This window comes from Brassica rapa, chromosome A06 (genome assembly GCF_000309985.2).
Source record: "Brassica rapa cultivar Chiifu-401-42 chromosome A06, CAAS_Brap_v3.01, whole genome shotgun sequence".
Lineage (NCBI taxonomy): Eukaryota > Viridiplantae > Streptophyta > Magnoliopsida > Brassicales > Brassicaceae > Brassica > Brassica rapa.
Window position 1 is genome coordinate 4,249,664 of NC_024800.2, and position 27,848 is coordinate 4,277,511.

General features: G+C 34.5%; 5 protein-coding genes, 1 long non-coding RNA gene and 1 pseudogene across 13 annotated transcripts; 3 read left to right on the forward strand and 4 right to left on the reverse strand.

Moving 5' to 3' along the window:
• Window positions 1-427: 427 nt before the first annotated feature.
• On the reverse strand, window positions 428-5,382 carry LOC103871865 (coiled-coil domain-containing protein 18). 4 transcript variants are annotated; one of them, XM_018659508.2, is made up of 5 exons: window positions 4,816-5,382; window positions 4,454-4,643; window positions 4,232-4,351; window positions 3,462-3,647; window positions 428-806 (listed from the first exon to the last, which is right to left on the reverse strand). In XM_018659508.2, exons 2-5 carry the CDS (start codon window positions 4,586-4,588, stop codon window positions 606-608), a joined length of 642 nt encoding a protein of 213 aa, XP_018515024.1. In that variant the 5' UTR covers window positions 4,589-4,643; window positions 4,816-5,382; the 3' UTR covers window positions 428-605. The 4 variants fall into 4 exon arrangements, with proteins under 4 accessions (XP_018515024.1, XP_018515020.1, XP_018515022.1 ...); XM_018659504.2 differs by having other exon boundaries at window positions 4,454-4,657; XM_018659506.2 differs by having other exon boundaries at window positions 4,454-4,701.
• LOC117125950 lies at window positions 818-2,969 on the forward strand. Its single transcript, XR_004448411.1, has 2 exons — window positions 818-2,083; window positions 2,636-2,969. It is a non-coding gene; the product is annotated as an uncharacterized LOC117125950 (long non-coding RNA).
• Window positions 5,383-5,610: 228 nt separating the features above from the next.
• On the reverse strand, window positions 5,611-7,093 carry LOC108872183 (glycosyltransferase BC10). The gene is made up of 2 exons (XM_018659503.2): window positions 6,519-7,093; window positions 5,611-6,436 (listed from the first exon to the last, which is right to left on the reverse strand). Exons 1-2 carry the CDS (start codon window positions 7,011-7,013, stop codon window positions 5,798-5,800), a joined length of 1,134 nt encoding a protein of 377 aa, XP_018515019.1. The 5' UTR covers window positions 7,014-7,093; the 3' UTR covers window positions 5,611-5,797.
• Window positions 7,094-7,799: 706 nt separating this feature from the next.
• LOC103871867 (uncharacterized protein At1g10890) lies at window positions 7,800-10,607 on the forward strand. Of its 4 annotated transcripts, none has more exons than XM_009150182.3 (5): window positions 7,800-7,920; window positions 8,117-8,326; window positions 9,070-9,276; window positions 9,738-9,957; window positions 10,112-10,607. In XM_009150182.3, the coding sequence occupies exons 2-5, from the start codon at window positions 8,178-8,180 to the stop codon at window positions 10,400-10,402; spliced, it is 867 nt and encodes a 288-aa protein (XP_009148430.1). In that variant the 5' UTR covers window positions 7,800-7,920; window positions 8,117-8,177; the 3' UTR covers window positions 10,403-10,607. The 4 variants fall into 4 exon arrangements, with proteins under 4 accessions (XP_009148430.1, XP_009148432.1, XP_009148433.1 ...); XM_009150184.3 differs by having other exon boundaries at window positions 7,869-7,920; window positions 8,117-8,944; XM_009150185.3 differs by lacking the exon at window positions 7,800-7,920 and adding an exon at window positions 8,914-8,944.
• On the reverse strand, window positions 10,593-15,723 carry LOC103871866 (phosphatidylinositol 4-phosphate 5-kinase 7). Of its 2 annotated transcripts, none has more exons than XM_009150179.3 (10): window positions 14,239-15,723; window positions 13,933-14,007; window positions 12,814-13,851; window positions 12,514-12,681; window positions 12,176-12,341; window positions 11,982-12,092; window positions 11,696-11,883; window positions 11,405-11,559; window positions 11,093-11,258; window positions 10,593-11,003 (listed from the first exon to the last, which is right to left on the reverse strand). In XM_009150179.3, the coding sequence occupies exons 2-10, from the start codon at window positions 13,941-13,943 to the stop codon at window positions 10,724-10,726; spliced, it is 2,283 nt and encodes a 760-aa protein (XP_009148427.1). In that variant the 5' UTR covers window positions 13,944-14,007; window positions 14,239-15,723; the 3' UTR covers window positions 10,593-10,723. The 2 variants fall into 2 exon arrangements, with proteins under 2 accessions (XP_009148427.1, XP_009148428.1); XM_009150180.3 differs by having other exon boundaries at window positions 12,814-13,848; window positions 13,933-14,005; window positions 14,240-15,722.
• A 6,682-nt stretch (window positions 15,724-22,405) lies between these two features.
• LOC103871869 (pentatricopeptide repeat-containing protein At1g10910, chloroplastic) lies at window positions 22,406-25,715 on the forward strand. The gene is made up of 10 exons (XM_009150187.3): window positions 22,406-22,694; window positions 22,775-22,859; window positions 23,142-23,402; window positions 23,498-23,800; window positions 23,923-24,027; window positions 24,307-24,406; window positions 24,497-24,816; window positions 24,896-25,072; window positions 25,143-25,271; window positions 25,361-25,715. Exons 1-10 carry the CDS (start codon window positions 22,435-22,437, stop codon window positions 25,613-25,615), a joined length of 1,995 nt encoding a protein of 664 aa, XP_009148435.1. The 5' UTR covers window positions 22,406-22,434; the 3' UTR covers window positions 25,616-25,715.
• LOC103872190 lies at window positions 25,665-27,714 on the reverse strand (annotated as a pseudogene).
• Between the last annotated feature and the right edge of the window lie 134 nt (window positions 27,715-27,848).

The window sequence follows — 27,848 nt, forward strand, 5'->3', positions numbered from 1 at the left end:
ATCATTAAACGAATAACACTTGATTTGAATTAGAATTTATGAATCATTAAACGAATAACACATGATTTCAATACATATTTTAAAATCATAGAACCAATAACACTAGATTTAGTTTGGATTTTCAAATCCATCAAAATACACCGACCAATAACCCCCGCTTAGCTATTCTGCATTTTCACCCTCCAAACTTTTTACATATTAAAAAAATACAAACTTCATAGTTTTTTTTATAACCTTGAGAAATTGGCGATCGAGGTCAACCGACTAATCTCACAAAACCTGCAACAGCTATATATTCTTATCATTTAAGGTAATCCGGATCGAACTGCAGATTCGCCGTATTGGGATTATCTCTCAAGCGCCACTAATCCAACTTGTTGGTTATAGTTTTCATATATTACTATAAGCTAAGTGATGTTCAAACAAGAAAAGAAACACTGCTCTTTTTTTTTTTGAACAACAAGAAACATTATGCTAAGAAGTGACAATCTCTTCTTCTTTTTTTCTCTTTTTGACTGTTAAATTTTATTCATTAAAAAAACAGTTTTGTACATCAAGTGCCTATATGCTGATAGAAAAGTTTTAAGAGCAAACTCCATAGATATTCACAGTGGTTCTTGTAAGGACTCCTTAAGAAGTGAAAGTGTTTGCAAAGCTTTTTGCTTTTTCTGGCGAATCCTCTCCAAAGTTTTTCTCAAAGACTTGATCTCATTCTCAGCCTTCCTTAATTCTCTTTTGTGAGATTCTATCTCCTTTCTTCTCTCTGAAATTGATTTTATCCTTTTTTCTTTGCATTTCTCCAAAGACTACGACAAACAGAGTTTACATATATATCATAAAGTGATGAACAAAGAGACTGAAACTAAAACCGACACTACAAGAAAACACGCCGAATTCCGACGGAGGTTCCGACGGACTACAATGTCGTCGGACGTTTGTGACGGATTTCCGACCAATTTCCGACGAAAACAAAAAAATTGAAGTCGTCGGAATTCCGTCGGCCATTTCCGACGAATTTCCGAGGAAAAATGGCTCGTCGGAATATTCCGACAACTTTTCGACGACATTCTGATAAAACATATAACCGTTGTAGTCGTCGAAAATTCGTCGGAATATACCGACGAACTTCCGACGACATTCCGATTAACAGATATAACTGTTACCGCCGTCGGTATTCCGTCGGAATTTTCTGACGAATTTCCGATGAACCATGTTTCCGTCGGAAATCCCTCGCAAAATACCGACGACATAGTGACGACAAAGGGTTCCATTGAAGTTTGGAAATGTCCTCCGTAATTCGTCAGAATTTACCGACGACATTCCGACGAACTTGTCTAGTTCGTCGGAATGTCGTCGGTATATTCCGACGAATTACCGAGGACATGTGTTTCTAAAAAATTTCAAACATAAAAATCTATAAATTTAGATGCCAAAACTATGAATATAACACATAATAAGTGTTTAGTATAGTATTAGATCACAACCGTTCAAATATAACAACTCATTAAAATATTTATGTATGCATATCATTGTTTTCATAACATCTCATCTTAACACTCATATACTTATACAATCATATTCATCTAATCTTACACTACAAAAAATGTTGTTGTGTAAAATCGTGTTATAAGAACATTTTTAATGTTAAATCTTTATGCAAATACTATATATATTACCAAAGATTTAGATTTTGCATTTAGAAACTTGTAATCAACCCCTAAACACTAAGTCGTCGGAATTCGGTCAGAAAAAGTTGTCAGTATTCCGTCGGAATATACTGACGGACACCAATTCCGTCGGAATTTCAATTTACCCGGGAAAACCAAACCACGTGAAAATTTTCGCGAACCGCCAATTGGTATATATTTAATTATCCCGACGGTATACTGACGAATCTGTGTCCGTCGGAAACGTTAAATATAATTACCCTTCTTCTTCCTTCTTCGTTATTTCCGCCTCCGCCTCTCTCTCAATCCTCTGCGCGATTTCTCTCCCTTTCACGGCGATTCCGACCATTCTCGAGCTCCTATCACCGGCGAATCCTCTTCTCACCCTCATATCTCTTCCCCAAACCCCAAATCATGTAAGAATCATCCCAACCTTGTTTTATCTCATTTTTTTAGGGTTTTGGAAGTTAGATCTCGGATTTTAGGTTGTTTGATTGAAAATTTTAGGATTGAATGGATAGTTTAGGATATATAAGTTAGGATTGTTGTTTGGATTGTTGTTTTAGTTTTTCTTGGAATTATTTTGTGTTTTTGTTAAAATTCAAAACGTTTTACTATTTTTAAAACATTTTTTGATTTTTAAAAACGTTTTTCAAGTTTCCAGTAATAAACTATGTATAATAAAATGTTTTTTAAAAATTTTAAAAATATTTAACAACAATTTTCTATATTTATAAAAAATTTATAATTTTGTATACGTATATATATATATATATATATAAATCATGTATAATAAAAAAATTTAAAATTTTTATAATTTTTTATAAGTTTCCAGTAATAAACTATGTATAATAAAAGGTTTAATAGTTTTTTTAAAACGTTTATAAAACCTTTTGTAAATATATAAATAAAAACATTAAAAATAGAAATGATTTGAAAAGATTTTTGATGTATTAATTTTTTTTTAGTTCCGAGGATGTACCCCGCCCCGCAGCCCGTCTTCGACGTAGTTTGGTGAGCAGTTCCCGTGCATCGGGATCGTCTCACGAACAAAACTCGGTTCCCGCATATATTCCCGCTCCAGAAGAAGTTCAACGCCGAGATAATGCAGAAGCTAGATCGTTTGATGTCTTCGAGTTCTTAGTTTTTTCTGCTTTTTAAAACTTTCTGAATGTTTTTTTTCTATTTCGGTTTGTATGAATTTTTAACTTTCTGAATGTTTTTTTTTCTATTTCGGTTTGTATGAATTTAAATTCTATAATATTATTAGTTTTAAATTTCAGATTTTATTTATTTATTAATTAATTTTTAATATAAAAAAATATATATAAAAATGCAAAATTAATTCGTATTTAAAATTGATATATTCCGACGAATTGAGGGCGTCGGACTATACCGACGAACGAAGTCCTCGGAAAATACCGACGGAGAAGGTTCCTCGGAAAATTCCGACGAACCATAGTCCGTCAGTATTTTTCGAGGACTCAGTTCGTCGGTATAGTCCGAGGAACGTGCTCCGTCGGTATATAGTTTTTCCGATGAACTCTGGTCTCGTGTGTCCGCATCGGAATATCGTCAGAATGACGTTTCTCGGTATTCGTCATAAAGTCGTCGGAAGGTCTCACGAAATTCCGACGAATCTTTTTTTTCGGACGAAATTATACCGACGGACTGGTTCGTCAGAAATTCGTCAGGATCGGTCTATTCCGACGAATTTCTGACGATTTCGGCCATCAGAATCCCCCTGTTTTCTTGTAGTGCGAGTCAAAATCTTCTCTAGTTTGGTTATAGTACCTGAATCTGTTTCCGTAAATTAGTTGTAGACGGTAATGAATTCCATAGGAAACCTTTTACTGGAGCGTCACGAAATAATTGTTCTCGTTCCAGTACAAGTTCCATTAGTTTTTTTCTTGTTTCATCTCGATCGCTTGTGCTATTGAGTCGCCATTTCATCACAAGATCGTGGCCTAACCAACAAATCTGCGTTGATTGACACAAACTCATAAGAAAATGATAAGCTTGTATTAGCTTTGGGTACGTGAGAAGATAGGAGGATTAGAAGGCTGGTGAAGTCTTTATATGCTGAGCTGGCATTTGAGAAGATACTCTCCTTGGTTCAGAGACTTTGCTGTTGAACAAGAATCAAGTATAAAAGCACAAGGTCGTCGTTTACGGGGAGGGAGCTTTTGGATTTAGAATTGAGTCGCGAGACTTGAGTGAGAGCAGCTGGGTTAAGCCAGTGTTCTTGAGGAGATTGTGCTCGGGTTAAGCCGACGCATCTCAACGGTTCGAGATCTAAAGTGTAGTTCGTCATCTCATTGATTCAATAAAGTGTTTGGAGTGTTGTGATTGAGTTGTTACAAGAGAATCGATAGGTAAAACTCTATCAGAAAAACATATCTCGAATATGATGGAACAAGAAAGTTATCAATGGATGTTAACAAAGGACAGATCCTACCTATACCAATACAACAGAGATGGTTAAAAGTAAAAACCAAAATGAAAAGATAAAACAATGAATAAGGTCTAATGGAAGGTCTTGTGGCTAGAGAAATAAACTTAACTTGTTGATCAAGTTCTTTAAGAGAAGAACCAGAGTTACTATGCTTTTTATTAGCCATATTGAGAAAAAGTCTTTCCTCACCGATGCTACGTGCCTCATGCAACATCCGGCAATTTAGGTTCTGTAAATATCCATTCTTGTTATAGGTTTTGTTTTTTAACTTTCAACATTTTGAGATCGAGCTAGACAAAACAAAGAAGATAAGCGATTAGAATTAACTAACATGAATGTTAACTTCTGCTTCTCTTCCGGAAGAGAAATATAGAACAGCCTTCTTGTCACGATATGCACCATGAGTGAAAGTTAGCTTTTCAAGCTCCATCTTTTTTCGATCCAACTCGGAATTCCTATATATCATTTTTTCTCCGTAACTCCATCCATAGTCCAATCTGTAGCTTGCCTTCGACTTGGCACTACCAAGATTAAGCTGGTTTTTGAAGAGTAACATATATACATGTAGCAGTATCAAGCCTGGTTAAGTTCATTCACAAGCTATACGGAGATAACTATTTATTTCAAGAAGTACTTGAGTGATTTCATTTCTTGTTATCCAAAATGAACACTTCTATCAATAAGCATACATACCTGTTTTTCAGGAATTTTTCTTCCAATGTAAAACATTTGTTGTTGTAGCTCTTCTACCATTTTCTCACTCTCGTCTATTAGCCTCGCGTCTCGGTGTTGGTTCTTTCTGAGTTCACCGTGCTGCTGTTGATGTCTAACACTTTGGTTGATTTTCTTTCTACCAATTTATGCAACCTCCATATTTCAGAACCAGATGAAGCCTATGACAAAGTTAGGTTAGGTTTTGCAGGAAAATGGAAGACTGTTTCCGGTAATATGGTTTATATCAATGTGGAAGAAAGTATTATGAGTTCAAAATACATGTCTAGGACTTGATATATATATATAATAATAAACTTACTAAATCCTTTTCTATTATATTAAGAAGAACTTACGAAGTCTTTGTACACTAAGATACACTATTTAGAACTTGGTTTGCACGCCACGAAAGTTGACAGCCACCTTTTATTTATTTTACTATATCGATTCAACACACAAATAAAGTTTTTGGTCAAACGAGAAATCCTCCTGATAAAGTTGACAGCCACCTTTGATAAACTAATCCTATCTTTCTCTCGGTCAGTTATGCTATCATGTGGCCATCTTATCGAAAGATCATGACATAACCTCCCGATCTGCTTGAAAGAAACAAGCTATAGTAAGACTGAACATTATAAGACTGAACATGGTAATTTAGCAACAACAAAAAAAGACTGAACATGGTAAATATCATGCGAGATTAACTAAACTGATTCAATCTTAGACCAGACAAAGAACATATAGTCGATACGAAACTCAACTAAAAAGTCAAAACGATTAACGCAAACAAATGATTAGAACTTAGTTTGGAGGCCAAGAAATTTGACCACTTAATTTGCCACTCGGACATAGTAATCTAAACATACAGGAGTACATTAATACGTACTCTTCTTCTGGCCATGTGCTTTGGCTGGTTAGAATATTTTAGTTTAAATACATTATTTATTACCAATGATTCAAAGTTTTAAATTCCATACAAATATGGAGCAATCTTCACGAGAGGCTCGAGAGTGCTCACATGAAACTTCCTCGCAAATAGAAAACACACGTTCGTCACCTCACCCTCGTAGCTACAATTCGACCCGAACCGGATCCTATCCAAGAACCCGACCCGGATATCCTTCCTCACAAACCTCGCTGGATGGGACCCACCCCTTGACCAATCCACCCACGTCACTGTCCGGTTCGAATTCATCTCCGGGCATATTTTGTTAACCAATGTCGGAATATAATGCTCGTCGATGTAACACGGCGGCCGGCAGTGATCCTTAAAGACATTGTAATACCGGTGATCGGAGATGATCTCGGCGGCGACTCTCCGTGAGAGCTCGAACCACTGGTTTCCTTTCCGCCAGTCGGAGAGAGACACGTGCGGGAGCATTTTGGGGTTGTAACGGCCTCGGCCCATGGGCCTTGGGTCGTCGAATGAGCCGAGGAAAGAGCGAGTGGAGCCCATGAGGTAAGTGTAGACTGTGGTGAAGTTAAAGAGAGGGATGCATGTCTCGGAGAGGAGGACGAAGCGAGCGTTTGAAGGCTTTAGAAGCGCGTGAGATAAAAGACGCCTCTCTGCGTCCATCATGGACGATCTTCCCCATTCAACGGTCTGCAAATTTTCACAATATTAAATATGAAATTATATCGATGAATGTTATAATAAATAAATCTATCAATATTAATTAGCATACCTTGCTTGGTATACGTTTCTTGTAAAATACTGAAGATTCTGGTGGCTCCTCAGTGAACTCAGGCGATGTATGAACATAAATGGAATAAAAATCTTCATGGCCTTTGAAGAATATTTCCCAAAGAGGGGACAAAGGCAAGTTCCACCTCGTCAGAAACATGAAGGCAACCTTTGGATGAGTCTCATTAATCACCGCTTCACGTGGTGCCATTGCTGCTCGACGCATCAGCTCTTCGTCCGACATGTCACTGCCATGTGGAGGAGGAGGAGAAAGAGAAGGAGAAGTGAGAGGATTGGAGGAGAGATGATCGTTTTGGAGGAAGAGTGAAGTTTGGAGCCGTTGGTTGAGGTAAAGAGCGAGGAGGATGACAAGAGATGAGATGGAGGTGAAGAAGACAACGGTGCCGAGGATGTGAATGTATCGGAGAGTGATCGGTTCTTTCTTCATGCGTACGTTCAGTTCTTTAACAAAGGCTGTGAACTTTTGCTTCTTCATATTGTTTTGTTTGGGTGTAGTTATTTGGCTTGATCTACGTACGTCATTCAAATACTCCAAATTTATGTGTTTTTTTTTTTTTGGTAATCCAAAATTTATGTGTTCATATATATAATACAGTGCATGAGAAAATGTGACTAGCATATTTTACACTAAGACAACCGTTTTTCCCACGAAATAAGTCTTTAAAGGGATCAAAAGCTCAATTATTAATTGGCTGAAATGATTTTGTTCAGAGATGAAAGTATGAAAACGTAATTCCATACTCAGGATTAATTAATATTTTCCCAAACCTAAGCATGATCATGTATGTATATATTGGACGGAGACGTGCATGGTGTGGGGAAATGTGCATGAAAGTTGTGGGTTTAGTGAAACGTGATTTAGTGAAGTGAAAAGTGAGAGAAGATGAAGCATGAAATTTTGCGGGCAATGTTAAGTTATTGGTGTGTTACCACAAATACATTATAAAATTAATTTATTTACTATTTTATCACCTATAGTGTTTTATGTATAACAAAAATGAAAATGTAAAGGACGAATCGATATATAAAATATACACCACATACATGTCTAGAATAATATAAAATGTCATTGCTTGCAATTTTTTCTGATTATATAATGGACACTGAATTTCAAAACTTATTTTGCTCTTATCTAATCAAACGGAAGAAGCTGAACGACGGATTAAAAAATCGGATATTCTGTAATAAACTCGTACGGCCCATTGAACTTTGAAAAAGGCCCAAACCCCTACGGTATTATGTAAGCCCAAAAGGCTTTCCAGGCATTACAAAACTCGCTTCATCTTCAACAAAACAAGTGTATCCACCAGAATCCGTACCCGTCTTCCTCTCTCTCTCCGTGTTGACTCTCTTGAGCCGATCCAACCATACGCGATTCTCCGGTAAGTCAGACGATTTCAGCTGATTTTCTAGGTAGCTCTTTTATGCTTTCGATGCTGTTCTTTCCCATTAGCTCTAGGGTTTTGCTATGCAATCTTAGGAACGAGATTAATTGAGCAAATTTGAGATTTAATAGACGAATTCGATTGATACTATTCCACCTGCTCGATCCTTAGTTGTTGAATCTGGATTTTGCAGAAAGTTTAGAGATTTAATCTGATCTTGTCATAAAGCAAGATTGCTGCTTCTTAATTTAGAGATGCCTCGGGACTTGTCAAGATCGAGGTCACCTTCTCCATCGCCTTCACGTCGCAGAAAGCACTCGAGGTCTCCTGTAAGGCACAGGCATAGCAGGAGAAGCAGAAGAGACAGGAGCCGTTCTCCATACTCATCTTATTCCCATAGCAGGTGATACACGTATTATTTTCTGAGCTATTCGTTTACCGTTATTAATTGGTTCATCATAAGGACTGTAAGAAACTATAGAATCTATCTGGATGATACAGATGCTGTCTTAATAGTTTTTGAGTGATGGTCTTGTTGGAAACATTTTTTCTAATTCTGTTTTGATTTTTGTAAGCAGTTTTGGCTGAAATTTTCAATTTATTGGATTATTTTACTACCTGAGCTTCGCGTTTTAGATAGTGCAGCCTGCTTATTCATAAAAGCAGATTGTAGTTGGGATAGCATTACTAGTTTTCTGATCTAATTTCTCTCAGAAGTTCCTGGCAGTCATTCATTATGATGTTCTTTTTAAATGGAGATTGTTAAAAATAAAGAGATAAAAACCACCTTATGTTTCTAAGTAGGATAATAGAATGATATGTTGAGAACATGGCTGAGAAATTAGGAAGAGGATCCTGGATCCATGCTCTTGCCATTATGTTTAAAGCTCAAATTTCTTCCCGTTCTATGGGAGGGGAAGTGAGCTGGTGATGCTGTTGGTTATTCTTTCATTGATCCTTTCTCACATTAGCTTCTTCATGTGATAAAAGTTGGAGCTGATAATTCTTATCAGTGTATGAGGTAACTGCACATACTTTTTGTTTTCGTTATGTGAAGGTGTGGGCTACTTGATGCCTAGTCTTCATGTGCGTGGTAGTTCATCAGTTGCAGCTTTTGCTTACCGCTTTATTTTGGGTGTTGTACAGACGAAGAAGTCGTTCTATATCTCCTAGGCGCCACCGGAGTCGATCTGTTACTCCTAAGCGACGTTCACCAACACCAAAACGTTACAAAAGACAAAAGAGTAGGAGCTCTTCTCCATCTCCTGCAAGAAGGTCTCCTGCCACAACCTTTGAGTCAGCTAAAAATAGGAATGGGGAAAAACTAATCAGAGAAGAGGAAGAGCGGAAAAGGTATATGTTATGTCAAACTAAAGTTTTGTGTTCGCAAATGTTATTCTACTGTAACGTGGGAGTGCTTTGATTATTAGTGTTAAAAGTGCAACAGGTTTCATGGCATTGTCTCAGTGGCTTCGCTTAAAGGGAGATAAGCTATTATTCGACTTGTTATATTTGATCTTCTGGCAATAATGGTCTTATTATCTCGATTTGATAAGTTCTGAGAGTCATTTACGTGGATCGTGACTGAGTTAAACATGTATACGTTAAAAGAACAAGAATAGCTTAGCTAAGGTTTGTTTGTGTCTATGGTGGTGTTAAAATATCCTTCACGAAATTTATCGTTCTTCGAATAGTATTTTTGCTTCTATTCTGTTCAAGATTGAAGACATCAAGATATGAAAAAGTCCAGGTGATATTTATGGCTCTGAATCTACTGTGGGTGTCTTCTAACTATTAACTATGTTTTCCAACAGGCGACAGCAGGAAGCAGAACTAAAGCTAATAGAGGAAGAAACTACGAAACGGGTTGAAGAAGCTATTCTGAAAAAGGTTGAAGAAAGCTTGCAGTCTGAAAAAATCAAAATGGAAATTCTAACACTGTTGGAGGAAGGACGAAAGAGACTTAATGAAGAAGTCGCAGCTCAACTTGAGAAGGAGAAGGCAGCTTCTCTTATCGAAGCCAAAGAAAAAGAGGTAAACGTCTTTTCTTATCCTTATCACACAGTGACATAGTTGATGGTTCATCATTCGAAAAGAACCTTGCTCTTGGCATTTTTCGATAATTTCGAATTGCTATTATGAATCTGCTTATCATGGAGAGTTGTTGATGAACGAGTCTTTTTTTCAGGGCGTCATGCGGTGTTTGTCGCAGGAAAGAGAGCAACAAGGGAGAGAGGAGATGTCGAGAATAGAAGAGGAGAACCGGAAGAAACTAGAAGAAGCTCAGCTAAAGGAAGCAATGGAGAGGCAAAGGAAAGAGGAGGAACGTTATCGGGAGCTGGAGGAGCGGCAAAGACAGAAGGAAGAAGCGATGCGAAAGAAGAAAGCAGAAGAGGAAGAAGAACGTTTGAAACAGATGAAACTGTTGGGTAAAAACAAATCACGCCCTAAGTTATCTTTTGCCTTAAGCTCCAAGTGAATGGATGAAGGGAAAAATGAAAATGATTCTGTTGTGATGATATGTGTTTCTTTCTCTCAAAGATGCTTTATAATTATTTGTTGGTGCTTAAACCCCTTTTATATTATCCTGTAGTTCTAGCTTAGATTCTCGTTTGTATTTTTATGTCATGACTATTACATACTAAGTTTGTGTTGCAAATATATAAGCATCATCCTGAAGCACATTCATTGTACTTAAAAAAAATTAAAAAACATTCACAGTGAGGTTTTTCAATGTCAGATGTATAAAAAGCATTGACTAGATGATCTTAAATGGAATAAGAATGATTGTTGTTGAGTCCTACATTTCTTCAGGGAACACCTTATGCAGAAAATTGACAAAACGTTTTGAGTAAATGGTGGGTTCAGTCACAGATATGGTCATGGGATCATACTGCAAAGACTTGCATTTATGCTCCACTTTCTTCTTGGTGTTATACTCTTGTAGAATATCTATGATTCCCATGTACACCACCACATCGTATACTTCAAAGAGCTCAATTGTAGCAGACTCTTCCTTGTCCTCATCAAGCTTGTGGTGAGCTTGAGCCGGCATGTTCACTCCTAACTGTACCCGCAGCCTAACAAAAGATGATAGATGCAGTGGTGATACTGTTAAGCTATAAAGCATGGTTAAATGAAGAAAGAAAAGAGAAGGAAATAAGTAAACCTTGCAGTTCCAGGGAGAATGAGATCAACTTCCTGCTCTCCAACGGAAAATGCTCTGAGTGTGCTTCCTCTGATGTGAGGACCTGGTGCAGTACTCACGGAGTTGGGTTCGTGAGTCACCAATAGCAATCCTTTTGGTGGAATTGAGAGTTCTTGAGTCACACCAACTGAAAATGAAAACATGAAACAGTAAGTGTCTTAAAAGCTTATCATTAGGATTTAGGATACTACTAGAATTCTTCAATAACATGAAGCCATCAAAAAGTTTTTATATGATGCACAAAAGATATCCTCTTGAAACACTGACACATACCATCTACAGAAGAAACGCTCTCTTGATCTGACATTGCGTTAGGAGGCTCAAGGATATCATTAAGTTGTCCTGGTGCTCTAAAATGTAATCCTAGTAAAAGACTGTAGTCAATGATCTGTAGAGATTCCAAGAACGCGCAGTCCAAATAAATTTGCCTGCCAAAACAAGGAGGTTCCACAAACAATTAGAAACTTTCAAATGCAAAACACAGCTGCTTAAAATCATTGCTCAAGGATGAATGCACCAAGAAACTGAAAGCGATTTCAGGAAGAAGAAGATAATAGCGCTCACTTGAAGAGTGCTTCCCTTAACAGCTTGTCCATATGAAATTCATAAGCAAGATCAAGATCTTTCAATGTGGTTTTTTCTTGTATTTTAATCTTTTCAGTAAATCTCCCATGTGATGAACCCTTGAGATCATATCGACGATGAATCTTCAGCTCCGTGCAAAACATGTTACCCATGACCACAAAGCGTACCTATCAAAATACCAAAAAGCTCATGTTACATTTAAAGTAGAAACACAATGAAACCCTTAAGGTATATAAAAGGTTATGGGACCAGAGAAGTTCTCAACCTTTTTTCCCCACTTGAGTGTGATTCTATGAACTCCAAAGAATTTGGTTATAAGTGTGTTCTCATGGTCCCCTACATGTTTATAGTACCTAGGTAACATTCTGAGTAGAACCTTTAAACCAAAAAAAAAAAAAAGATGGATGATCAGTTAGTTCTAGCAAGAATCAAATCACAGCTTTTGTGTCAGTTTCAAACCTTCAACTCAGATTTTTTTAATGTCTTGATCACAAATCTGTCATCGTGAGAAAGGTAGAAGATACTGCCACTTTTCCCTGGGGAACAAATCTCTGTCAGGCCATCATCACCACAGATAGACATCATGTACTCTGCTGCATCTAACTTGAACATTTCCCTCAAATTCCTGAAACAAAAGGCACAGAATATCAAATGAATGAACAAACAATCACTTATCTCATAATTGTTTGATCCTTAAGATAGACAGATCAAGAGGAACAACAGAGATATAAGGCAGCGGTAAGATGTTCATAACTTTTACAAGTATCTTTATCTGCCAGAAGAAAAACTGTTTTTACCTGAAAACCATAGGACAATAGTCTTTCCAAGAGAAGTCGATAGATTTGTGTGGAGGCGTAAAATTAGAGCCGTCTTTAGGGAAGAACATCACCGTTCTGGCCTTCTTACCAAAGTCAGAAGCACGTACGTCTCTCCTTGGCACTGGTGTAATTTTCCCAACAGTATACCTATAAACTTCCAATGATTCTTGTGTTAAGAGGAATATTATAATGCAATCTTAGAGAAATATGCAGTGGATACATAGATGTTGATATTAACATGTAGTGGTCATTAGACTTAATGGTGTTGACATAGTTTACCTGATACCAAGTTGGAGATTTAGCATCAGATGATAGTTATGTTCCCCAGTAAGAAAGGTCAAGAAAGTCCTGGCACTGACTTGTTTACTAAGAGTTGAAGGTGGTCTAATTTTGAGTGACCTGTCAACAGAACTCGTGACGACACTTTCTCTAATCAAAACTCCTTGCATGTACTCCCTCTCGTAAGCGACACGGTTCTTCTTATCCTGTCCCTCGCTTTGCCCTGACCCCAAAGACCTTGCAGACTTAGATGTCAACTCTCTTGGATGATCAGACATTCCACTAGTTGAAGTTCTCATGGAAAGACTTCGATTCACAGCACTCAAACTCAAACTCCTCAGCTCATCAACATCTATCGACGAGCTACGAGACAGCACAAACTTCCCCGTGTCATCATACTCAAGAGACCGACACCACTTCTTCAGAGAAGGATGTTTACTCCCAGCAGGATAATAAATCCCTTTCCCATCTTTAACACCACGAGACCACGTCCCAAAATACAAAGACCCATCAGCAAACTTATAAACACCAGAGCCATGTCTACACCCATTCAACCAAAACCCATCGAAAAGATCACCGTTCCCCCATCTCATCACCCCTCTCCCACACATTCCACCCTTCTTCCAGCTCCCTATGTACCTATTCCCATTAGTCCAAGAATAGCTACCACGCCCTTCTTGCGACCCTTCTCTCCAGGAGCCATCGTAAAGATCAGAGTTGCAATACTCTTTCCTCCCGAGACCGTGCCTTACGTTCATCCTCCAAGCTCCACTGTAAACAGATTGGTCTGGTGAAGTCATGGTGCCGATGCCGTGAAGGTATCCACCGGAGAAGTCTCCTTCGTATTTGGCTCCGGAGGACCATATAAGCTTCCCTTTGCCAGAGATTTTGCCTTGGTCCCAGTCTCCTTCGTAGATAGTTCCATCTGACCATGAGTACATTCCCTTACCATGAGGGAGCAGTCCTTTAACTTCACCAGAGTAGAAATCACCGTTTGAGAATTCTCTTCTTTCTTCAGGAGGGTGGTTGAGGATACTACTACACAGAAAGTATCAAACTTTAACAAGGTGGGTGGGAAATGAATTAGGAATTGATTAGTTAAGAAGGAAACACACACACCTTGTATCCATCTCAGCTTAGCTTCTAGTGATACAAGAACATTTGATGTCTAAAGCTGCCTTCTTGAGCACTTCTATGCAGGTGAAAAAAGATCAAATTTTTGAATAAGAAACTCGTAGGATTGATCAAATACTCAATCGTGAAGAAGTCAAACAGCAAAACCCAGTACTCAACCAATCTATACGAGACGAAATAGCTATTGGGCAGTAGCTCCATTCAAATTCATTATTCAAAACAGAAAGAGCTAATCATTTGATTAATTAATACACACAAGTAAGTAAGACACCCAAATACGCAGCGTACTCACCCAGACGAATCTTAACAAGAGAGAAGGAAGAAGAAGAGAAGAAAGGCCAAAGAGGTTGAGAGAGGTTTGAGAAGCTTTTTTTTTTTTTTAATTTATTCAGATGTTAAACTGTAAAATAGTTATGTTTCCGCCCGCATGCACCAATGTTCCATTCAAAACCAGCTTCTCTTTTCTCTTTTTAGCGAATTTATGCGACATGTTTGTTTCTTTTTTCTTTCTCTTCTCTCATAAATATCTTTTATTATTATGTTGAACCGTTTGACAAAAAAAAAATTATGTTGAACCAAAAAAAAAACTTTTATTATTGTATTGAATTGACTGGTTCATATAAAAGGGCACATATTTTCTCAAGAAATATATATAGTCTTTGTTCTTTTTTTTTTCCCAAAAGTATTTTTTTTAATTTGGGAAATTGCATATCATTTTTTTAAGGCTTTAATCATTTATAAATGTAAATAAAGAAAAAAAAATGACATGACTAAATGTAAGTCAGATTCTCGGATTTAAATACCGGTTATGAACTTTTTTGACCTTCTACGAGTAACATACGCAGTCTCTCATATTTTGAATGTAATTTTACTATATGGATTATCATATATAGTTGTAGGATGAAAACAAATCACTAAATTACAAATTTCAGTTGTTATGTTGTTAATATCCTCTAGGTAGCGAATTTAAATTTCGCATGCTTTTCAAATAGTGATTTGTTGGAGTTGGTATAATGCCAAACACTGCATAAACTAAACACTAATTATTATTAATCGTATTTGAGTAAGAACATGTAATTAAGTTAATTGTATAGTCAAATATGTTAACGGTAGATATTTTTAATCTAGGGATTTTAAACCATTTATTATTCCAAAGTATATTTTTTAAATGATAAGAACACCTACTAGTCTTCATATTTTGATGATGAATAGCGTGTTATTCGATTCTTCCAATTATGAAAATCGAATTTGTTAGTATACCGAATGTGAACATACTAAAATAATGTGAGATCTCTGATACGTCCAACAACCAATTGATTATAAATACATTACGGTCAACCCAATTTTTTAAAAAATAATCTAAGTTATCTAACTAAAGTTTTAAGCCAGATCAATATATAATTAGTTCGGATAATCTATGTTAACTTTAAAATTGTACAACTGTCAAATCATCCAGGAGGTTCAAATAATCAAATCCATATTTGATTCGGACGACGTTCGTTGATTAATAATCCCATATAAAATTATTATTTGTCTACTGTTATCGAAAAACATATTTTCACAAATAATTGAAGGGAATGCAATCCATTATACATAGTTTTATATTTGGGATTTATACACTCGTTCAGAATAATGCCTAATAGGCTCAAAATACCCGCAAGGCTCTCCACATGCAGGACAATATAGTTCCTCGAAATATAGTTTACTGCATGTGGTTGCGTTGCAGAAAAGTGATCATTAGTAGAGTTGCATCATTCATGACTATATGTTGCAGTTTAAAAACATTGGAAAGTTTTTTTTTTGAAAAAAGGCTTTAAAACATTGGAAAGTTTAAACAACCAATTCATTTTTCACGTTTAAACTTCACAAAAAAAAATTAGAGTAGTTGAACAATAATTATATTTTTCAACAAAATATAACTCAATGAATGTGATACGAAACGAAAAAAGTTTCAACCGATGACCAAAAAGAAAAGATGACAAAAGCAACAAAAAGTTCAACCAAGTTGATCTGATCATATTTACATGCACGACGTTTTACGTTGAAATTAATCATAGCACGACCCAACGAACAAATAAATCAAAGTACTTTGATGAGTTGATGTAGACAAATAAATTAAAGTTGACCACTCCTAAGTCCTAACGCTCAGAAATTTGTGAAGAATAACAACAACTTCAGAAAAAGAAAAAAAAAATCCCTGATGTTTATATATTTCACTGTACTCCGATACTACTTCAAATATAGGTTTTATAGACCAAATAAAATCACATAAAAGGCTGTATAAGAAAACAAAAAGACATTTACACCGTCCAGGAAAAGATTTAGTTTTCTATATAGATAAGAAAGCCCGACCAGATATATTTTTTCTGCTGAGGGTTTTTCAAATAACTAAATTTAGCTATGGACGATGTTGACGTGGGGAGATGAAAAAAAAAATGAACAAAGAAGGACAACGATGTTGTGCGATACTATTAAAAGAGACTAGATTTTTTAACCGCGCTACGCGCGGATAAAATTTTATATGTATTTCTCAATTCTAAAAAAATAATATATAATATTGTATTACATTATTTAAAGAATATAAAATAAGACTACATAATATAAATATTTTTTAAAATTTTCTTTATGGAAATCATTATGTTGTTTGATTGTTCTACTTGACTCACATATTTGCATAGTTATTTGTGATAGATGAATAACTATATTTTTATTATCATTAAATAATATATATTTGTTATATAATATAAGAAAAATAAAATTATTTACTTTTAAAACAAACTTGTCTCATGTTGGGGACTCGGTTATAGACATATCATATCCGAATGAGACATTTTTATAGTTATCAATCTTCTTAACAGTCAAGAAACAAATCTGAATATCAAAACAATCTCATACGATCTCTTTGTGGAATAACTGCTCTGAAGAAATTGAATTAAGCATCAAAAGGACTGAAAATGGATGTGTAGATGTGTTATCTAAGTGATCTTTACAAAATACTATTCATAGTTCATATATTATTTATGTTCATTCTATTTTTTTGCCCATCATTTCTTAAACATCTTGAAATAACTGATGTTAATTAATAATAAACTTTTGGCTAGCAAAAAAATTAAATTTGTCTAATTATCGCTTAATTTGTCTAATTGATATATATGTAATTCTCAATTCTAAAAAATAATGTATAATATTGTATTACATTATTTAAAGAATATAAAATAAGACTACATAACATAAATATATTTATTTTAAATTTTCTTTGTGGAAATCATTATGTTGTTTGATTGTTGTATTTGATTCACATATTTGCATAGATATTTGTAATAGATGAATAACTATATTTTTATTATCTAAATAATATATATTTATTATATAATATAAAAAATGAAATTATTTACTTTTTAAACAAAGTTGTCTCATGGTGGAGATTCGATTATAGACATATAATATTCGAAGGAGACATTTTTACAGTTATCAATCTTCTTAACAGTCAAGAAACAAATATGAATATCAAAACAATTTCTCATACGATCTCTTTGTGGAATAACTGCTCTGAAAATTTTGAATTTAGGCATCAAAAAGGACGGGAAATGATGTACAGATGTGTTATCTAAGTCAGCTTTACAAAGTACTACTATTCATAGTTCATATATCATTTAAGTCCATCATTTCTTAAATATTTTGAAATAACTGATGCTAATTAATAATAAACTTTTGGCTGAAAAAAAATCAAATTTGTCTTATTATCGCTTAAATATTTTATTAATATTGTCTAAGAAGCTTTCAATTGATATCATAGTTTAATTTTTATTAGTTTTTTTTGTTAATTTTAGAGTTTTTTGTATTTAAGATTTTTTTCCATATTAAGCTTATATTTCTTTCACATAATATATATATGTCATAAAAATTACCATCAAATCAGTTTTTAAATAATTTAATTTAAAATAAAATTATATTTTAATTTGTTTTATTCTAACAATTTGATTGATTTAATTAATTTGTTTTGGTAGATAACTTAAAAAGGTTTTAATATGAATCGGGGAAAGCAAGCTTATGTTGTTATATTATATTTATTTGTGTATATGAAATCTATATATAAAATGGTAATTAAATAAATCTAATTGTTTTTTTTTATCTTGTTTAGTTGGATTCTCATGAAAAGAAATCGATAGGCTAAACAAATGTTTCAAAATTTGTTGTGTTATTGTTTTGTTTATAAATTACAAAATTTATTGAATTGATATATTTAATTATTGCACCCTTAAATAATATTTTATTAAAACATTAGAGAACTATGTTTTGAGTTGTTTTGTCAAAATTGTACAAAAATTTATGTTTTTCATATTTGCCACGAAAATTTATATGTTAATACTTTTACAAAATTCTTAACTTTGTCACGAAAACAAAAATCTATTTCTTTGTGGTATATGTCAATGTTCTCACACTTTCAAAGAATATATTAGCTTAGTCACTTACTTATTTTTTTTTACAAAACAATGTATTGGAGTCTTGAAAGTTGAATCCATATTATTATAAATGTACATAAGAGTGTGATTACATATTTAGTGATTCTTGTATATGTGTCCAAGAAAGTCTCAATGGCTTAGTGGTATCTCTCATATATTCATGTCATTCTAACCCGGGTTCGATCCTTTCCTTTGCATTGGTTTTTCATTTTTTACGAAAAAATAAATGAGATGACGTGGCAACTTCGGACTCTCTGATTGGATGATTTTTTGTGCCTACGTGGACACTCTAAGAGGAGCTTATATCCTCTTTTTAGTATAGTATAGATGGTGACTTCGTGAATGGTGACAAGACAAACCATGCATGATAGGATCCTGACATTTTTTTATTGTTTTCCTTTTGCTAATTAGACATGGACCCCTTTACGTTGCTTGCTAATTTTTTTTATTTGTTTGCTTTTGCTTTGTGAATTGTTTTTCATTTGAAGAAGCATACACGTCCGCTTCAATATATTCGGCGAAAAACTAACTTATAATGATCAAAAATATCATTTTGGGGTTTGGAAAATAAGGTTCCAACTGATAATAATTTAATGATCGATATGCATAAATTCACATTTAAAAAGAAAACACTTTTCTTTATATAATTTGCATATGCTACAGTATAATGCAAAAATACTACTCCAGTGCCCTAATAAGAATTGCAAAATTTGCAAAGTCTCAACATGATTAATTAAATATGTTTCATTTAATATGAATCATATAGTGCCTTTTTTAATCAACTAGTATGATATATATCAAAATTGCTTTGGGGACTAAATAAGCAATTGCAATAACATTAAAGTCTCTACGAAAGAACAACAAATTTCAGTTACAAAAAAAAAAGAACAACAAATTGGTATTCGGATAGGACTTATTCTTAGGTCCACCCCCTAGGGTGAACCTCTAGGTTCACCAACCAATAGGATTATTTTATTTTATATTCGATATCTTTTAAAAAAGGAAATAAAATATTGTCAAATTATATTATGTTTTTAAAATTTAAAAGTAAAAAAAAAATAGTAATAATTACAAAAAAAATATTTTACGTCGTCAGCATAACATTAAACCCTAAACCCTAAATTCTAATCCCTAAACCCTTAATCCTAAACCCTAAACCCTTGGATAAACCCTAAACTCTAGGATAAATCCAAAACTCTAAATCAAAATCACTATACACTAAAACATTCAAGCGTTTAGGGTTTAGGGTTTTAGTGTTTTTTATTTAGAGTTTAGGATTTATCCAAGGGTTTAGGGTTTACCCAAGGGTTTAGGATTTATCCAAGGATTTAGGATTTACCCAAGGGTTTAGGGTTTATCCAAGGGTTTAGGGTTTAGGGATTAGGATTTAGGGTTTTGTTGAGAACATTAAAATATATATTTTTTAATTCTTTTTTCTGTAACTATTATCTTTTTTTATTTTAAAAACATAATATAATTTGAGAATATTTTGTTTCCTTTTTTAAAAGATATCGAATTTGAAATAATGAAATTCTATTGGTTGGTGAACCTATAGGTTCACCCTAGGGAGTGAACCCAAGAATGACTCTTCGGATAGATATTTAAGAAGAAGTTGATGAAAAGTGAGAAAAGTGGTGAAGTGGGTGTCACGAAACGTATGAAGAGAAGTGTGGAGTGGGGCTGTGCTGTTCCTTGTCGGGTCCTGCCGTTCAGTTCGTTGCAAAGAATCTCATTTCTTTATTTTCCCATCTTCTCCAATACACATAAACTAGATTTTGACCCGCGCAACCGCGCGGGTGTTTGTTTTCACTTTTCTATACATAAATTATTGTTTTAGAACATAAATGGTATGTATTTTTAATGTTAATCATATACTTAAATATTTATATAACTATTTCAAATACAATAATTTTATAATTTAATATTATAATTAATCAATTGTTTAAAACCATATGTATTTGTCACTTCTTATTATATATTTATTTGCATTTAGTTATTAAGCAAATTAATATATTCATGAGAAAATATATTTAAAAATTATTTTGTATTTAATTTATGCTAAATTATGACCCGTCTTTCAAAACTGGATTTATTTTTACAAATATTTTTATGCTTATTCATTTTAGATAATATATTATTGTATATACAAAATTTTAAGATATGTTAATTTTTAGACATGTATTATATAGTTTGTTAATTTTAAGCCATTCTATCATCAAGTTATATTTTAAAAATAAATAGTTTATATTTATGAAAATAAAATTTATAAATTTATCAATTGAAAATAATTTTATAATATTTATTTTTTATTTTATAAACGCTAACTTAAAATACATTAAGTTATTGTTAAAATATCTTTACAGAGATTTATTAGAATTTTTAAAATATAATATATAAATATATATTATATTTAAAATGAAGATATATTATGATTAAAGTAGTCACAAAGATTTTATATTATTAATTTTAAAGAAATATATGTTAATTTTTATACATGTATTATATAGTTTGCTAATGTTAACTCATCTTACCAACATATTAGATTTTATTTTTGAACATAAATATTTTATACTTACAAAAAATAAAATATATAAATTATATAAATATATAAATATATAAATTTAATACAATTTTATTATATTTAGCTCAATATAATAATTTTCTTAATATGATTGATTATGATTATATAATAGATAAAATATCATAGAATTTTTTGTTTTTCATTTTATAAATGATAACAGAATTTATTAATGTATAATAATATTTCAAACTAATTTCAAAATTAGTGAAAATATTTAAAAATAATTTCGAAAATGAAGATCTTGTAAAAATCTTTTAAAAAAGATTTGTTAGAATTTTAAAATAAATATACTTATATTTAAAATAAAAAGATATCAAAAGATATTATGATTAAAGTATTTTAAGGATTCTATGTATTATTAGTCTTAATAAAATACATTTAATGATATTTTTAAATGATAGTCCAAATTAAAAAAATCACACATGAAAAAAGTCATGACTCCTGTTTTAATATATAAGATAGTTTAGAAAATAAGTTGGCAAAAAAGTGTTTTTTATATACTATAAATTATATGAAAATATATATTTTCCAACAATACTTATTATGTTATATTGTTATCAAAGTTTCAGAAAAAACAGTACTTAGAACAACATTAACGGCTAATACTTGTGGGGTTTCTAAAAAAAAGTAGTATATTACTCTCTCTGTTTCTTAATGTTACGTATTCTAGGTTTTTTCACACATTTTAATAAAACACATTAAATTTGTATATTTTTTGTGTTTATCTTTGTTCCATAATTTTAAACCAATAAAAATTCAGTATGTGCAATTAAGTTTTTTGAAATTGCAATTAGTTAATAAAACATGTCTTGAAAATGTAGAAAATAGATTTTTTTAAAACAATTTTTTTTTCTATAATATATAATATTAAGGAACAGATGGAGTAATATTTAACTATTTTAGTTTTCTTGAAACATGTTGAAACATTGCCTAAAGGACAATTGTCTTTTTAAGTACCAAACCGGTTCTAAAAGATTAGTAATTAAGAAATTTTGTGTTGTTTCTCTTTCCTAAACTATTACTATTTTTATCTTTAAAAACTCATTTTCACCTCACTCTTATTATGTTTTATCGAAACAAAACGGAAACTACTTCACGACTTTAAAGATTTATGAAAACTTTATAAGATTAACTTAGTGGTTTAATGTACGTTGGAAACCTACAAATTTTCTTTTCCTGCTAAATAAATAAACACAAGTACTCTGCATTATGAACCAACAGTAAGGCCCATCTGACAATCACTCTTTAGCCCATGTCAAAAGCCCAAAAGGCCAAAACAGAAAGCCTGCTTAATCTTGCGAAACACGGACTCGTACCGTCCACGTGGACCCAAACACAGTTCCGGTAAGATACTTCTCCTCTCTCTCTCCCTCTCCCTCTCCCTCTCCCTCTCCCTCTCCCTCTCCCTGTCTTTACTCGGTAAGTAGTAGCTCGAAGAAGAACATGGAGACGCCACTTCTGGGCTTCGAACCACGGTGTCCTCATCTCTTCATCACCAACTCTCGCCCCTCTTCCTCTCTCCCCCACTCCACCCTCTCCGTACGAACTCTCACAGCAACCACCGTCGTGAAATCACCGGCCACCGTAGTAGTAGTAGTAGCAGAAGCTCCTCGCACAAAGCCTCACTCCAAATCCTTCCTTTCGAGAAAATCCGCAATCTCTGAGATTGAACAGTCCCCTGACTTCCTCTCCTCTCTCCAGAGGTAAAAGCATCAATCTTTTTGCTTCCAACTCTTATGATGATGATAAGTCTCTCGTCACTTTAACTCCACACACTCTGCAGATTCGCTAGAGTTTTGAAAGTCCAAGACTTGAACGTGATTCTTCGTGATTTCGGAATCTCCGGACGCTGGCAGGATCTTATACAGGTAAAACTTCGATTTAAACTCAACATAAAAGTGTAACAACCTGCCCCGCTCACTCGGACCCCGGCTCACAGCTATGCAGTGTGAGTCCTCATGGAAGAGTTATTGAGGTAAGGTCTTGGGTTCGAGTAACGCCAAGCTCATCAACAAACTAATTATAGAGTCGGTGAGAGCTCATAAGTGAGGGGTTAGGGTCGATGATCTGCAGGGCCAGCCTGGGGTCCACGGGACAGGTTGTCACGAAAAAATTCATAAGACATAATTTTAAAAAATGTTTTTTGGCAGCTCTTTGATTGGATGCAACAACATGGTAAAGTTAGTGACTCAACTTACAGCAGCTGCATCAAGTTTGTTGGAGCTAAAAGCGTCTCAAAGGCTCTAGAGATATACCAAAGCATCCCTGACGAGTCTACCAAAACCAATGTCTATATATGTAACTCCATCCTTAGCTGTCTGGTGAAGAACGGGAAGCTTGAAAGCTGCATCAAGTTGTTTGATCAGATGAAGCGTGATGGTTTGAAACCAGATGTTGTTACTTATAATACGGTATGTCGTTATATATGCAAATGCAACATCTTGTTTTTTTTTTTTTTTGTATATGTTCTGTAATATATTTTTTTCTTCTTCTTTGATGTGTGTAGCTGCTTGCAGGTTTCATCAAGGTGAAAAATGGGTTTCCTAAGGCTATGGAGCTCGTTGGAGAGCTGCCGCATAATGGGATAAAGATGGATGGTGTGATGTATGGGACTGTCTTGGCCATTTGTGCTTCGAATGGTCGATGTGAAGAAGCTGAAAGCTTTGTCCAGCAGATGAAAGATGAAGGTCATTCCCCCAATATTTATCATTACAGCTCCTTGCTCAATTCTTATTCTTGGAAAGGAGATTACAAGAAAGCTGATGAGCTGATGGCCGAGATGAAATCAGTAGGATTAGTGCCAAACAAGGTTTGTGTTTGTTAGTATTTATCTTCTCATGCAATCACATTTGTTGCTATCATATGAGAGACTAGTTCTTTTACTATTTTGGTTCCTTGTTTCTCGTATAACTCTATGTGCAAATTTGACAGGTGATGATGACAACTTTACTAAAGGTTTATATTAAAGGAGGTTTGTTTGAAAGGTCAAGAGAATTACTCTCTGAGCTTGAATCTGCAGGCTACGCCGAAAACGAGGTAAAGCTCTCTGTATATACTATAAAAAGAGCAATATAAAGTTTATAAACTTGGCTGCAACCGTGTAATTTTTGCAAAATATTGAAAGTAGTAATTACCAATAATATTTATCATGTGTGACAATCAATGTACAACTTTCATTTATATAATTACATGATAGAAAACATTGCTTATTGGTATGCAATCTTGGTATAACTATATATTAATTGATGCTCATATAGTGTTTCTCTATAGGCTGCAATTTTCTTGTGGTTACAATAAAATTATCTTCTTCTCTAGATGCCATATTGTATGCTGATGGATGGTCTTTCAAAGACGGGGAAGTTAGAAGAAGCAATGACAATCTTTGATGATATGAAAGTGAAAGGTGTTAAATCTGGTATGTTTATTTAACTGATGATTAGCTGTTTTAATTTCCAAAACACTGCAGATTTTAAACACATTGCGACTCCAATTTTTCTGTTTACAGATGGCTATGCAAACAGCATCATGATAGCTGCTTTATGTAGAAGCAAGCGCTTCGAGGAGGCAAAACAACTTGCAAGGGACTCTGAAACCACTTATGAAAAATGCGACTTGGTAATGTTAAACACAATGCTCTGCGCCTATTGCAGAGCGGGAGAAATGGAAAGTGTTATGCGGATGATGAAGAAGATGGATGAGCAAGCCGTTAGTCCTGACTACAACACTTTCCATATCTTGATAAAATATTTCATCAAGGAGAAACTGCACCTGCTTGCGTACCAAACCTTGCTTGACATGCATAGTAAAGGCCACCGGCTTGAGGAGGTAATAACTAGCATCAAAGGCATTTTTTAGTGTTCTTATAAGTTAAAGTCTTTCTCAACTTATGTTGTAAATTTTGCAGGAGCTTTGTTCGTCCTTGATATACCATCTCGGTAAAGTTAGAGCTCATTCAGAAGCGTTCTCGGTCTACAATATGCTGAGATACAGCAAAAGAACTATATGCAAGGATCTGCATGAGAAGATTCTTCACATTCTAATCCATGGGAAACTCTTTAAAGACGCATACGTTGTAGTGAAGGTTTGAAATCCCTCTCTATTAGGCAAATTTTAACATTTGGTCTGAAGCCATGGTGAAAACTGTGTATCAGGACAATGCAAAGGTGATCTCACAGCCTACTTTGAAGAGATTTTGTAAAGCTTTTATGGTCTCGGGGAATATTAATTTAGTGAACGATGTTCTGAAGGTCTTGCATGGTTCTGGCCACAAAATCGATCAGGTAAATAAACGAACCGGGAACAAATTGATTGAAGCTTGCAATACTGGATGATCTCATTTTTGCTGTCACTGTCTGCTTCTGTTTGTTAGGTTCAGTTTGAGATTGCGATTGCACGATACATTTCACAGCCAGATAAAAAGGAGTTACTTCTTCAACTACTACAATGGATGCCTGGTCAAGGATATGTTGTTGACTCCTCGACAAGAAACCTTGTTCTTAAGCAATCTCATTTGTTTGGTCGGCAACTCATCGCAGAGATCTTGTCCAAGCATCATATCGTCTCAAGGACGATGGTAAGATCTCGATCGGAGCCGAAGTTTAGTAGAGGTCAGAGAGGTAAATAAGAATGTAATCGATGTATGTACTTTTTGTTTCACGAGATAGATAACAGAGAGTAGTAACATTTGTAGATGTGCTAATGAATCAAATTTTACGTAAATATAATCATTTTTCAACAAACCAACAAGAACTTTCATATTACACTTCTTCGCAATATCTCCTTCTCCATACTATTCTTCATATTGTCTCTCTGCATCTCCTTCCTTTTCTCCCCAGCCAAAACCTCCAATGTGTAGAGAAACAGGCGGAGGCCTTTTAGTAGCATCCACTATCTTCATGATCTCTTCAGCAGCCTGGACAGAGAAGCTTTGGTTCTCTTTACTGAAATATGCAGCTTGAGCTGTTTCTGTGAGGAGACTTGGTAGATTTTTCAGGAACCATGGGTGTTTCTTGATATCTGCAATACTAATCCTCTGCGGATCAACATGGCCAATACCAAAGCAACTTAAGAATCAAAGCTATCTCTCGAAAACACATGTGGCTTCATTTATATAAATATAACTCGACTGGTGTGGCGATAAATAGAAGGGAAAGGAGATGAGTGCAGTCCTGTGAAATATGAACGTCGTCTGGGATCTTGTACTGGACATCCTTTATGTTCTGCGAAACAAGTCAACACATTGATGAGTAAGATGCCGAATGCGAACACACTCACACAGCGCAAAACAAAGAGAGACCTACTTGCATCGTTCTCCCGAAGTTTCTGTGGTCGTCCTCGTCTTCAAATGGCCGTACTCCGAACATCATGACATAAAAAGTAAAGACCATATATCAGCCATCTAAAACAAGACCAGATTCACGAAGATGGATGTTTCAAATTCAGATAAAAAGTAAAGACCATTGTTCCATTCCATGTCACCATTAAAAATATATTGTCATTGTGCAAAGCCTTGGACAAAGATAAGCTTACCTTGCCATCATATTCGTTGCAAGAAAAGACCTCAGGTGGGATATAAGCAGGCTTGGACCGCCTGAATGCATCACAGACTACAATAGAAAAAGGAAAGATAACTTATAATAGATGCTCTCATAATAAGATTTCAAAACTTGGAAAGTTTCTCTTATGAGTGCGCCACAAACCTTAGAATAACCGAAATCACAGACTTTCAGACATGGTTCGGGACTTCCATCAAGGAACGTATCCTCGAGTTTCAGTTCTCTATGGCACATTTTTCTGCGACAACGAAACAAATTCAATTATCTAGAAGATTAGTAGGTAATCTTCCTCGAGCCATTGTCTTTTCTTTTGCCTTACCATAGCATGGCAGTAGCTAACAGCTGATATAAGCTGTTTGAATAAGTATCTCGCCTGGAACAATAAAAGAATATAAGGATTAGAAAGTAGCAGAAGATAAGTTACACATCTTACAATTGTTTTGATTGTGCAAATAACAAATAAGAGAAAGATCCACAAGTTTCTCTTCTTCCCTACCTCCTAATCTACTAACCTCACATAAGTCAAAAACCAAAACTCACATCATCCTCGCTGAATCTTCCAGCTTTCCTTATATGCTTATAGAGTCCACCACGAGCAGCATATTCCATGACAATGGCAAGATGGGTTGGAGTCAACACCACCTGTATTATACATGCCAGAAAAATCACAAAAAGTATGGAAGATGAAAGCTATGAGGTTCACCTCTGATATCAACTCTAGTATAACAACCTTTTCAAAAAAGTACCAATGATGTACAAAGATTTAACAAAAAAATGTCACTGACCTCCTTTAATCGTATTACACTCGGATGGTCAAGTGATTTATGTTTCATGATCTCTCTTACCAAGCCCTCATCAATCTGTATCCCAAAACAACAAAAGCCAGAAAATAATAAAGTACAGATCTCAGATAATTAATTGCTTGTGTTTGCTTTCATGTGGGAACCAGAGATCACCAGCTCATAACGACATTAGCAACTATACACACACATACAAAGTTCTAGAGAAAAGGACCTTTGAGCCACGCTCGATGAACTTCATGGCAACAAGTTCTTTGGAGTTTTTGACCCTCATGAGTCCACCCAATTCGATATATCCAGCACCTATATCTTTCACCACCTCGTACTTCTCCATTATCGACAAAGCTCAACTCCACTTCAAACGCCCTACCAGCCAGAAACCTGTAGAATGAAACCACCACAGCTACTAAAGATGAAGGAAGACTTGAAGGTGTTAGTATTCTACAAGAAATGAATAAACAATAAGAAAAAGAAGCATTGACTTTTATTGGTGAAACGCTAC

Bases quoted from the DNA above. Each gene is read 5' to 3' on its own strand.
- LOC103871869 (XM_009150187.3), top strand. From the start codon at position 22,435: ATGGAGACGCCACTTCTGGGCTTCGAACCACGGTGTCCTCATCTCTTC. The intron at 23,403-23,497 runs GTATGTCGTTAT...TGATGTGTGTAG, and splicing joins ATGTTGTTACTTATAATACG to CTGCTTGCAGGTTTCATCAA. The intron at 25,272-25,360 runs GTAAATAAACGA...TCTGTTTGTTAG, and splicing joins CTGGCCACAAAATCGATCAG to GTTCAGTTTGAGATTGCGAT.
- LOC108872183 (XM_018659503.2), bottom strand. From the start codon at position 7,013: ATGAAGAAGCAAAAGTTCACAGCCTTTGTTAAAGAACTGAACGTACGC. The intron at 6,437-6,518 runs GTATGCTAATTA...GAAAATTTGCAG, and splicing joins AGAAACGTATACCAAGCAAG to ACCGTTGAATGGGGAAGATC.
- LOC103871867 (XM_009150182.3), top strand. From the start codon at position 8,178: ATGCCTCGGGACTTGTCAAGATCGAGGTCACCTTCTCCATCGCCTTCA. The intron at 8,327-9,069 runs GTGATACACGTA...GGTGTTGTACAG, and splicing joins TCATCTTATTCCCATAGCAG to ACGAAGAAGTCGTTCTATAT. The intron at 9,277-9,737 runs GTATATGTTATG...GTTTTCCAACAG, and splicing joins GAAGAGGAAGAGCGGAAAAG to GCGACAGCAGGAAGCAGAAC.
- LOC103871866 (XM_009150179.3), bottom strand. The intron at 12,093-12,175 runs GTTTGAAACTGA...TTTGGTTTAAAG, and splicing joins TAAAAAAATCTGAGTTGAAG to GTTCTACTCAGAATGTTACC. The intron at 11,004-11,092 runs GTTTACTTATTT...ATCTTTTGTTAG, and splicing joins ATTCTCCCTGGAACTGCAAG to GCTGCGGGTACAGTTAGGAG.
- LOC103871865 (XM_018659504.2), bottom strand. From the start codon at position 4,875: ATGGTAGAAGAGCTACAACAACAAATGTTTTACATTGGAAGAAAAATT. The intron at 4,658-4,815 runs GTATGTATGCTT...TTCAAAAACCAG, and splicing joins GAAAAATTCCTGAAAAACAG to CTTAATCTTGGTAGTGCCAA. The intron at 807-3,461 runs GTACTATAACCA...TGTTTGTCGTAG, and splicing joins ATTTACGGAAACAGATTCAG to TCTTTGGAGAAATGCAAAGA.